Raw genomic sequence first — 12,237 nt, 5'->3', positions numbered from 1 at the left:
CACCAGAGGCTCCTGAACACTTTCTTCCCTCCTGACTTCACCATTGACCTTTGACTTCAGCAATTTCTCCACAACAGGTATATAGTCGCCAACACAAAATATCTGACTCTTCAGCTGCTAAATGCTGCATGTTCACAAGATACTCGCTAATTTAGCTTAACTAAGCTTATGTATGTATGATACTCCATATAATATTTCAGTTTGAAGGGTTCTTGTTTTAGCCTTTTCAAAACCAGAAACACATAAGCACAAATGTAAGGAACATATGTGTTCGTTTATCTACTGAAACAGAAGTGTACTGACCTACAGTCAGTACAATAGTCCCTTATTTTGTGTGGTTATCGTTAACGTTAAAATAAACTCTGTTCACAGCTAGCCGCTCCTATCAAGAACCAGTCCACGATGTTATAATGGCACATCAGAGATTAGGGCGATGTTTGCAGCTCTCTTCTGATCTTTATTGGATCTTTATTGGACAAACGCAAACACAGACAAACTAATTATCCCAGATAATAAGAATGAGCAATTACACCATTGTCTGTATCTGTTCAACCAACTCAATTATCTGTATCTGTATTCATGAGAGTTGGCATACTCACTTTAATGTCTTCAGAACAACCACGCCCATGTTTTGGGTGAAACAAGCGCTGCCTAAAAGCTGGTACACCACATTTTGCACCTAAAATAATACAAAGAAATCTTGCTTACAATTCTACTTCCCCAAAGACCAAATGTAAAAGAAGAGATCTGTAGCTTCAGGCCATCCCATGGTGTAAATGTAAATGTTAATCTGTGGGACCCAGTTAGTCAATATGTGTACAAAGGTCATTTAATGTTGCCGACTGTGCCTGTAGATTGATGTAAATCAGAAAACTGTTTCATGATGACCCTACCATAAAACACCTTCTTTTAAAATGGAGTTTGGTTTGACAGTCTGTCCACTGTAAAGATCTTCGGGAACAGAGGCCCTTTTATCCTTAATAAATCACATAAAATGAGTTGACCTACCATCTATTTATGAACCTTGTAAACAGCATGAAGGAAGTGGGGCTAAAACCACTCGTAGTAAAAGGTTGCACAAATGGACGGGGGCATGACGGAGGGGCAAATTACCCAGATGGGCTGTTATCATCCATCTGTACTCGGAGGGGGTGAGGCTTTAAATGGACGTGGGTAGGCCTAACCAGAAGTTGTTTATTGATCCTGAAATTGATATGGGTTAATCAGAAGTTGCTATATTTATTAGAAACTATTTGCAGAATTGAGCTTCAGAACATTGCATTTGTAAGAGAAGATTTACAGAACAAGCTTTCGGAATAAAAGTTGCAATATTTATTGTTTATTAGAAAATGGATACTGGCACTTTTTAATTTGATGACACTTGGAAACTGGACACACTGGATAGTCCTCATCCTACAAGTCGAATTTTACTTGTAAAAGTGGAATTATTTGAAAATACAAACAATAAAACATAAATCTAACCTTGGCACCATTCATTTCGTGAGCACAATTCAGAGTTTTATTTTGAGGACGTTTGAGAGCTTTTATGAATTCCTGATATTGAGTTTAAATTCAAGATTGAAATTGAATTGAATGAATGGCTAAACTTCTGTCAGCGAGTTGTGGTAATCTATGAGAAACAGGCATGTCTTGGTTAATGGAACAGTGAAGAGGCTTGAAGGAGGACACATTAATAATGTGGCTCTGCATTTAGAAAACGCCTTTTCAAATCCATCTTTTTACCCTTCTTGGCTGGTACATCTATTATCTGTGCACTGTCTTCTCTTTTGAACCAGTGGAGAGCTTGATGTGAAAGCCCAGCACATTACGATTTATGTGCTTGTTATTTATGCTCAAAGCCCAAAGAAGGACCATGGCCGGTGGGGCTTAATTCTTCCTTTGACAATTGATGTCTGCCAGAGCTGCATCGCTGATGGTCCAACTGTGAATGTCTGCACAACTGACATCATCTTCGTTAAACAAAACATGACGCATGAGTCTCTCCGTGTCCTCTTTATTGGGCGACAATGCCACATCAGAATCCCAACAAAACTTGGTGTTGATGGATGTCAGTTATGCAGGTGGACATTTTGGCAGTATAATAGAAAACATGAAATACAAACTAACAGATAAAGAAACAGTGAAAATAATATTTTGGTACATTAACAAATTAGGTGTGGAATTCACAGATAAGACAATGCAAAAGTTGGCCGTTTTTATGGTAAAACACGTTCACGTGATAAAGCGAATGAAACAAATGATACAAAACACAATGTAAAAAATTTAAATCAGACACAAGTACACTCCGAGGTCACAGCAAGAACCTGTCAGGTATCATGTTATCCATACATCTGTCACCCTCACCACTCGTCCGAATACAGAACAGGCGTACACAATCTTACAGTGGCATTTGGATATTATAAAAAGGATAGCAAAATAAATAGGGCGACTAGTGTGTGCACAAAAAGTGCACATTCGATACTAAGAAACCAGAGACATTCGTACATATCTTTTTTTTGTTAAACTCCTGCCATGTCCCACTGGAACAAAAGGGAAGTTTCCATTTCTTGAGGCTTAGAAGAGGTGGACAGAATCAGGTCTCCTCTGGTGCACAGTTCACTGAAGGGCTGACAGTCGAACACCTCTAGGTTTGGCATTTCTCCTCTTCTCCAGAGAAAAATTACAAAACAACAACAATAAGAAAACCTTCACTGTGTTATGCGGGCTGCTTCTCCATCTGAACAGGAAATTCATTTCTTGTGACAAAATGGTGATAAGCAAACCTGCCCAAAACAGCACCGCACAGTGATGTCGAGTCATCAGCGGGGATACCAGGGGATGTTAGTGGATTTGTGATCTAAATAATAAACCGGCTCGTCAGTGTTACCCACAGCGATGGGAAGTGAAGATTTGATTTTGCTGAGCATATGCAGAAGTATCAGTTTGTACTTTGTGTGCTGTGCTATAATTTCTGTTGGCAATAATAATAATAATAACCACTGTGCTCATCAAAATCTGAGATTGTTTGACCTTCTGGCAACGTCGCTGCCTTCCCAGATCAATTAGCTTGGTGTGTATAATGAGACTGTAATTGCAACAAAGTAATAAAAAAACAAACATTCACACTCGCTTCCTAGCTGTAGGCGAAAAAGAACAACAGAAATGTCAATAAGCTTGGGGCACATTGATTGCAAAGCCACCACATCTTATTCAATTAAGCTAATAGAGTCCACAAGTAGCTAATTTAGACTAATTAAGACGGTGTGACGGCAGGGCTAGCAGCGACTTAGAATAACGCATGAACACTCCACAAGTCGGATAATGCCGGACATTTCTGTTCTTCCCATTTAGCCGACATTGCCGGAATGCAGCATGAGGTTATAATAAAACAAAATGAACGTGAAAGGACATGTTGACCTAGCTAACTCAATTCCAACTCGATGTGTTCAGACTAAAGCTAATTGTTGCCTGGGATTATTTGTGCCAATTTGACCAATGGAGTGTTTTTTTTTTTTTTGCAGACAGCTAATGTACACTGTAGATAGCTAGCAGTGATCAAAATTATATACAAAATCTCAACAGCTTCAGTACAAAAATGTAGGCGTTGGCCAACAACGCTGGTCATGATGTTGACGACGTTTCATGATGTTTCCAACAACTGAATACTTTTGCTTCCAGCAATATTGGCTTGAGACTCAAGGACAGCCCTTATGTCTTTTACACAACCGGATTTCCACCCAGTTTGCTTCAATGCCACTTGTGTTTATGACCAAAAGCCAGTGCATTGCATCTCCAAAACCTTTGGAACGTTTCTTCTTTTGGTAAAAGTTTCTGATTGCCTCTCGTTTCTCGTTACAGTTCGATTCCTCTGTCATCCCACAAGACTGAGCCTCTGTGGCACAGCACATGGCAACCATCTGTCCAACAAGTGGTAGACTGACCAGCATTTCTCCACTGTGTTGGGGGGAAAAAAACTACAGAATAATAAATGCCATTTTGTACATTCAGTCATTAATGTATATCAAGATTGTTTGATTGATTCAGATGTTTATATTGCTGGTAAGCCATGTTTGTATGTGTGTGTTTTAAGGCAGAGGGTCCATGCAAAAAAATCATCAGCTAATGTGGGTGACCAAAGATGGTCCACGCTTCCTTAAGCACAGATTTCAGTGCATACATGTGCAGTTTATAAACTGTATATATTCATGTGTGTGCATAATATTTTCCACATGCACAGGTTGTCTGAAGGATATATTCTTTGAGATGTCTGCATTCCAAGACACAAGCATACCGTCGCATTAGGAGAAGTCAGTAGGATAAATAAAACGAAAAGGTTTGTTTGTAACAAGTGTCCTTCATGTATCGCTGCAGACACCCCCACCACAAATGTCTGTGTATGTTAATGCCTTATTTATGGGTGTGTATGTATTCTTAGAGGTGAGGAGTGAGCAGCCTGCATCATCTCAAGGTGCTTTGGTACTCGTGTATGTTTATACATGTCCACAGCGCCTCGAAAAGTGCTTCCTCACAGGTGTTCTTGAGTGTTGACATGTCCTCGAAGAGCTTGAAGAGGCTTCTCAGAGGGCTTTGGCACTGGTGGTGTGGGAGACGGTGTGGGACACCGGTTTCTGCGGGTAGCGGCTGTAGTAGTAAACCTGGAACAGGATGGCGAAGTCCACGAAGACCTGCAGCAGGCCACATGTCCAGAACTGCACAGGAGCCTGGGTGAGCAGGAAGTAGCCTGTTTTGAAGGTGTCACCGCTGGTCCACATCAGCACCATCTTGATACTGTGAAGGAAGAGGAAGAGAAGGGATGATGAATAAAGGATTGATTGAAGTAAAGCCAATGTGTAAGTGCCAAAAACTGCAGTTCCTTGAACGTCCATTTGAGGCTGGCTACAGAATCTCCATAAGCTCCCATGTTTAAAATGTCCAACGTCACAGCAGAAATAAACATGTTTACAGCCTGGTACAAAAAACAGAATTGATCTCTATAGCTGATGTTCTTGTTCATAACAACTGCACTGAATGTGATTTTGTCTTTAAACTAAAGGCTTAAGTTTATGGATAATTAACAGTGATCCGAGGGGTGGGTGCCATTACAGATGACTTGTTTAAGCAACCAGGCGTCATTTGGCCTGCCCCAAGTCCGTCGATGATCCACGTCTTTGCAGATTTTTAGATTAGCCAGTAGGCGGAAAAGGCAGGACTGCCAACATGGTGGCGACCAGCACCACAGATTTTGAGTTTCAAAATGTCTCTTTAGAGAGTGACTTTACGTATACACCGTCCATTCTTTATATAGTCAGTGGTTAAACCCTTATTCTTCATAAGCTAATAACCAAGCCTTGCTAATTAGCTGCCTGGGCAGATAGTATGGGTCTTCTGTTTGAGCCAAATAAAAACTGGTTACTGTGTGCACTGTGTTTAATTAGTTGTTTTTTGTATTGTTTTTGCGGAAGCTAACTTTTACTAACTTTTAGAAAAGGGGTATTCTGAAGTAAAGAAAATATATATATAAAAAAAAACTCTGACTAAAAAAAATAAAGGAACTAATATGAAAAATTTAATAATATTCAATAGTAGAGTTGAGTTGAATAATTTTTTAGTTATTTCACAAAGTTGATTTTTAGATTTAACATACTTTGTGTCTTATCATACTTACTGATTTATTTCATATTAAACACTTGCCATACATTTCCACTTAGTGTTAGCGCACTGTCACCAGACCCTGCTTCCAGACACATCTTAAACACATTTCCACTTGTTTTTTTTCTGTCTAAATTTAATTTGAAAAAGGGTCAGAGGATAATAGAATTCAGCAAAGAAAGGGAACAGCAAATTCGCCACAATAACAACCGTGGAAAACTGAAATAATGATTTTTCTCAGATCGCAGGCTTCTCCACATCCCGTGGCACATTTTCAACCGTAAAACTCATAACAGTGTTTCCGGTACACGCTGAGCTGGCTGTTCAGGAGGCGATGCAGGGGACGAGTTGCAGTTATATAAAAGAGTTATTGTTTTAGAAGCGACTGAAGAAAAGCGCCCGTGTGATTAGAGAAGGCAGGAGTTATTTAAGCTCAAGCTTTGTCCTCTCGCTGGCACTGGAAGCACTGCGAACCCAACTAATGAGATGGAAAAGGAAGTCTAACAAGAGTAGGAGAAACATAGGAAGAAGAAGAACCGAGCCCCAGGCTCCAAAAACACAACTTTATGTACATGTCCTACTCTCCAAAAATAGACACAGCATACAACGGCACAGAGGAAAGGTGGGGACATCGCCTCTGAGAGCCTGTTAAGTCCCCATTAAAAGCGCTGCTGCTTGCTGTACTTTTGCAGAGCTCACTTCTTTTTCCTCGAGGCAGGTATACAGTGTAGGCAATGTTTGCAAAAAGACAGGAATGAGCAAGCACTGTGTCTAAAATGCATCCGTGTGCACACATAGACACACAGGACCCCTTTCTGAAGCAACTTGCCTTACGACAATTCAAACACACGCTGAGACATTTGAAATGCTCTCGCTCAAGCATGCCGGCTCAGTCAGTCAGCACTATTTGAATAAGCTTTGCAGGAGATTTTGTTGTCACTTCTGAATTTATGGACGTACAGCTTGTTTATTCCCAGTGTTATCCAGCAACTCGGAGATATTTCTGCCTCCACTTGAATCCGGTGCATATTGGTGAGCAAACCAACCTCAGCCCGGTCTGACCTGCGGTGCAGCAGGGAATTATTTCTCTCTAACACATGAGCACTTAACTGTGACTGATTGGGCAGTTTCTACTTTCTCAGTGTAGTTACTGGATGGTTCCCAAACTTTTTAAACTATAGCACCCCCTTTATGATTTCTTTTCCCCCCATAGCACCGTGCCTCGCAAAAACTTGAGTGCTGGAAAGCGTGTTGCTATGACAACTGGCAACTGTTGTCATCAGTCTTAGCTGTACCATAAAAAAAACAGTGCATGGCAACTAAGGTCAGGGTAACAATGTGGTTATGGAAAGTAAACCAGGTTAGGCTATCAAAACACTTGGTTGAGATGAGGGAAAGATCATAGCGCTTAGTAAAAGTACAAAATATTAGTGGTCATCGCATTGGCTCTCCCCGAGTTGTACAACAAAGTACGCGGTTTGGTATATAGAGTCAAAGGCAAGGCACTTGCCAATGCTGAGTCGATGCCGTTGCTCTCTTGTCGGTGTCACTGTCCCAGTCAGTCTGAGATGATGTGTGGTGGTGGGTGGTGTCTCGTCTCAGGATGAAATCCTGTATGGTAAGGGAGTAATCCCTAACAAAGTTTGTTAGTAACTTTGTATTTAGGATGTTAAATATAAAGATGAGATCAGAGTTTAGATCCTAAGTGGTCAGGGTCAGGATGTAGGGTCTGAAGAACTCCAGAGACTAGGTGGTTAGAGATGGGCAAGAAGCCTTAGAGAGGTTAAGGTTAGGATAATCACCTGGGGAGCATTAGGGTTGAGGATGTCCAAAGTCTGAAGGCCAGCATGTGGAGAAGATGTCCGGGTCTGGAGTACACCAGAGACTAGGTAGTTGGGGTTAAGTAAGAAGCCCAAGTGGTTAGGGTTAGGGCTAGATACACACTTATTCACCTCTGTTACTTGTCACCCAGACTACATAAAAAGGCACACCGCTTCCTGCACTGGCACAAAATGTTGCCATTGGCTGCAAACTGTGAGCTTGACCAGTATGAATGTAATTCCTAGAGATGTTATGCTGGACAGAACAAGAATAAATCCCCGCAGTCAGGTTCCTTATCTTATGAAAAGCCTTTTCAGAAGAATGGAGGCTGTTACGGCAGAAGATTAATGCTTATGCTTTTGAACGGAGACGTTGAACGTTGGTTGGTAAATCGAGTGAACTGACCCTTCGGTTAAAAGCACGAGCAGAAAAAGCAGCGTGAAGCAGAATTCACAGTCGCGTGGAAAAGTAATGGAAAGGCCAGTCGAGTCAGTTTGATGACTTTCCTCTCAGCAGCTGTGTGCACAACAATTGACCCGAGGCTAATGTTCATGTTCATATTTCATCGCATCTGATATGTATTCAATGTAATACTCCGCCGAGGTAACAAAGATCAATCACAGCTTTAATCGCATAACACGGTCGCAACCATTAATCCACAGTGAGGTCGAGAACTGTCCATGAATTCATACATTTTGTCCTAACTCATCCTCTGATCCTCAAACAGGACAAAGACTTGGAATCCTGCAGCAGGTGAAACATGGGTTTATGACGATAAAAGAAACGGGAGTCTTTGTGTTTAGCAGATCCCGTGTCTTTCCATAAGCCTCTTAACAGATGTAAAAGGATGGATGAGAGGTAATCTAGTGTCTCTCCACCCAGCAGAGCCGAGTGTAACCCCAACCTTGCAGGGGGGGCAATGCCTTGCAGCCAAAACTGCGTGTGCATTATTCATGTCTCCAGCTTTCACCTTAGTCCTTTTTGATTTCCAAGGCCAATTTGTGCAAAGCTTGCTTTTTTCTCTCTCATAGTTCCTTCATACTCTCTGCAGCATCTCTGAATGTCCCTTCTGGTTTCTGCTTTCTTTTTTCATAAGCCCACTCTCTATTGCACTTCTCTCTTCCTCCCTGTCCATTCATCTTCCCACTGCCTCCTTCGCCTCTCTATACCTGTTTGCATTCGCCTCACCCCCATGCCAACCGCCCTCACACTCCTCTCTCTCAGCAAGGAGCTTGTTAGCTCTGTGGAAAGAGACCCTCCCCCGCCACCTTCCCTCCCTCTCTCCCTTCCAACCTCTGCTCCTGAGTGGCTTCTGTCTGAGTTATGACGATGTATACCTGCAAGTAATGATGAGAGAGGCAGGATTCGTGTTTGATCAGTTCCTCCGCCGATTCCCTAATAAGAGGTAACACGGGGAGGGTTAGGGGGAACAGGGTGTGAACATGCTTGGCTACTTATTTGTCACCTTCTCTGAGACATATATAGCGGGAGGAAGAAGAGAAAGCATGCTGAGCACCGGGCTGAAATGACGCTGTTGGAGAAGCAGAACTGCACTGGACCTGACAATTTGTACAGCAGGCTGCAGATGCATTGTACGGCAGCACCGGCTTTGTATTTGTATTGCTTTTAATACAAACTAAAAAGACTGAAGGTTAAGGCTATTTTAAGATGAATGAATCCCCAACTACGGTCATTTTGAAACAGCTCCAGGATAAAGAAAAAAAAAATACTTGGATGGAATAATATTGACAAAAAGAAGTGGGGCTATTCGCAAATCCATAAATCCATAACACGGTTTGTCTGTTAAGTTGTTCGTGGCTATAAACTAGTTTCTTAGTTGCTAGGAAACATCTGTAGCACTGTCCAATCAAAAGCCACCAACTTCATATGTAGTTATATCTTTCTAAACAGGCTCATGCCGTTAATTTTCGGAATATTATCGCGTATTATCGCCAGCTCTTCTAATACACCACAGCAGTGAGCACGTGCAGGAGCTAACCCTACATAGACATTCACCTTAGACCATAGACTTCATTCATACACAATCAGGGGCAGTTAGGAGTTCAGTATCTTGCCCAAGAACACTTGCAGACAACATGCAGACTAGAGGAGCCAGGATTTGAACTGATTAGTGGACCTCCTGTTTCACACCCATTTTTCAGGTCTGAATCATCATGCACTTACTAAAATACTTTAAAACTGGGAGCTCCTACTGTGGGAATCACTATGGAGGTCAATTCAATTTATTTGGGATGAGAACCGTTTGTTTCATGTCTTAATGTGAAGCAGGTTACAGTTTCCTCATCGCTCCATACAGATTTCTGTGTTTTTGCTTGCCGCTTTTTCTTTTTTTTCACATGCATGGAAACACATTTTGGGTCGAGTAAGGTCAAGAGAAACAATAATGCCATCGATGTACATATGGGCATGTGTGTGTTGTTTTAAGACACTTGGAAAAAATCCCTTTAAAAAGAGAAATGAAAGTGGAAAACTGGATTGTGAAGAGTCATTTTACGTCGTACTGGAGAATATTGAAAGGAAAAGCTTGTGCGATTGTACAAATAATTGCAGATTTAAAGTTTGAAACTATCGCTGTGCCCCTCGCTCAAACTTATCATTCGATTTTCTTGAAATATCGAGGGTCGGGGCTGGAAGAGCAAAAACATTTTGTGGACGAGGTACTTGAGTTTCACCTGCATTGAGTTTCCTGTAAAGAAGTAATTTTTTATTAGTTTTTCTTTTGTTTTGCGAGCGTTTATTTATTTTTAAATTCATTTTACAGTTCTTGGTGGTCCTCGCCTATATCATCAGTATTGCCTCCACACAAATACACTGAGGAAAAACACAACAAACGAAATGCAGATCCATTTCTGAATCTCCAGACTTTTTTTTTTTTTGCCCCCTGAAGCAAAAGAAACAAAAAATTTTCATTTTCATCTACCCTGATAAAGAGGAAGCAGCCCTCCTGAGTGATGTGAGCAGATGGAGAGAGGACGGGTCGGACAGATGATCTTAAGGTTGCCCGGCTGCAGGGAGCCAGAGCTGCTCTGTTCTACAGCCACGCTACACAGAGCAGCAGCACCACACGTATCGGGCCACAGGGGTGATGGCCCAGCAACATCAGTAGTCGATACAGATCTATCTCAGCACGTATGTGTACGTGTGTAAGTGTGTGTGTGGACAGCTGGCTGCAGGCTAAATAAGGCTCTAGCACTCTTATCTATCATACTGGGATGTAGCTCAAGACCACAAGCCTTATAAGGCTTCAGTTGGCTGTCTCCGTGTCCCATCTCCCCGTTTTGTGTTTGTGTTGTATTCTATTTGTTTTATGGCAGGCTGGTCAGTATCAGCATGCAAACTCTGGCTCTGAAAGACTGAGACCATCTAATAATAGCAGTGGCCTGAAAGCTATTAACTTCAAAACCCTCTTGTCCCCCCCCACGCACCACACACACACACACACTTTTCACCAGATAATATCTGTCTTTGAGTATTTACAGTGGCACCGGCTGAGATATCTACTTTCAAATCCAGCTTAGACTAGTTGAAAAGAGACAAGGCGATTCCTAAATTATGCACAGGCAGCGTTAGAGAAAATTAGTGTTGTAAACTTTTAAATTAAATGCTAAGAAAGTTGTGGAAAAGTGAAATTAATGACGGAGACAAATTACTGCGGCTAATTATGGGAAGAGAGCCAGCTTATTCCCCAACAACACAGGAAGCCTCTCTGGGATTCGCTGCGCTGCATTTCATATCATTCTGTAATTTATGTTTGTTGATATCTCTGTTTTCAATTCAGTGAATCGTGACCTTTTTTCTTCATTTTTTTTTTTAAAGGTTGCACTGGCTTTTTTCTTCATTTCTCCAGGGTAAGAATGAGCTGTAAAATGAGAGGTCTGGGCTGGTTGGCTGGCTGGCTGGCTGGCAGTCACTGTATGTGAGCTGTTTGGGCTTGATAACTGCATCGGCATGCAATGTAATAACCAGAGCCTGCAAAAAAAGGGCAGGTCCCTCAGGTAGATGCGCGAAACACAACAACTGGATCGCCTTATGGCACAAAAGAGGAAGATGGCGCTGGTTTTTCCAGCCCAAATATGGGTTTTGAGTTGAGTTTCTGCTAATAGCAACTAATGAAAGGATCTTGAGCCAAAGGGAATAAAAGACTGAGACTGAGGAGGAGGACGTGTACATCCACAAGACCCTCTTTAAATATTAGCAGTACTGACTTATAACAGCTGATACTTTTGGAGCGAACCATTAAGCGTAACACTTGAGCTCAAATCTATTCACCCACGCGCAATTCACCTGTCAATCTTCGGATTTTTCCACACGCATGTCATATGTAAGATGATGCTTTTGCAATCATCTCACAGAGCTAATTTTACTTGGCTCGTCAGTGCGGCCCATTATTCCAGATGGGAAAATTGACGGCCGTTGGCTAGAAATGAGAAGCCTTCTTTTGTCTAGCTCTGTGTGAGATCGTGCGCCCGCTGTTTCAAAAGAATGACCAATTTGTAGTGCTAAATCCGCCACAACTAAAAAGGAAAGGGAGCAGCTGAAAAATACTGGGTTGGATAGGGAGAGGATCATCGCACACGCAGTGTACAGATGGCATGAATGTAAACCTCTAAGGAGCAGTTACTGGTGTCAAACAGCATCAGCGAGGTTAACAGACACCCTGGGACTGAATTAACATCAGACAAATACCAAATGCAGCTTTATCCTCGTGGGACAAACACCAGTGCAGGAGTTATCACCCCGTCCCCT

At 41.9% G+C, this 12,237-nt stretch overlaps 1 protein-coding gene across 4 annotated transcripts in view; it reads right to left on the bottom strand.

The window, feature by feature from the left end:
- Nucleotides 1–2,201: 2,201 nt before the first annotated feature.
- The window catches only part of slc66a2 (solute carrier family 66 member 2), a 44,483-nt gene continuing 34,447 nt past the window's right edge, over nt 2,202–12,237 (bottom strand). For all 4 annotated transcript variants that reach the window (XM_010740973.3, XM_019259793.2, XM_019259792.2 and 1 more), the window contains one exon: nt 2,202–4,788. In XM_010740973.3, coding sequence (XP_010739275.1) covers nt 4,578–4,788 — 211 coding nt within the window. In that variant the 3' untranslated portion in view covers nt 2,202–4,577. The remainder of the gene's footprint in view (nt 4,789–12,237) is intronic.

The sequence above is a fragment of the Larimichthys crocea genome, chromosome XIII, assembly GCF_000972845.2.
Source record: "Larimichthys crocea isolate SSNF chromosome XIII, L_crocea_2.0, whole genome shotgun sequence".
Classification (NCBI taxonomy): Eukaryota; Metazoa; Chordata; class Actinopteri; family Sciaenidae; genus Larimichthys; species Larimichthys crocea.
The sequence above is the reverse complement of the archived record's forward strand: the minus strand, read 5'-3'. Positions and strand labels throughout refer to the sequence as shown.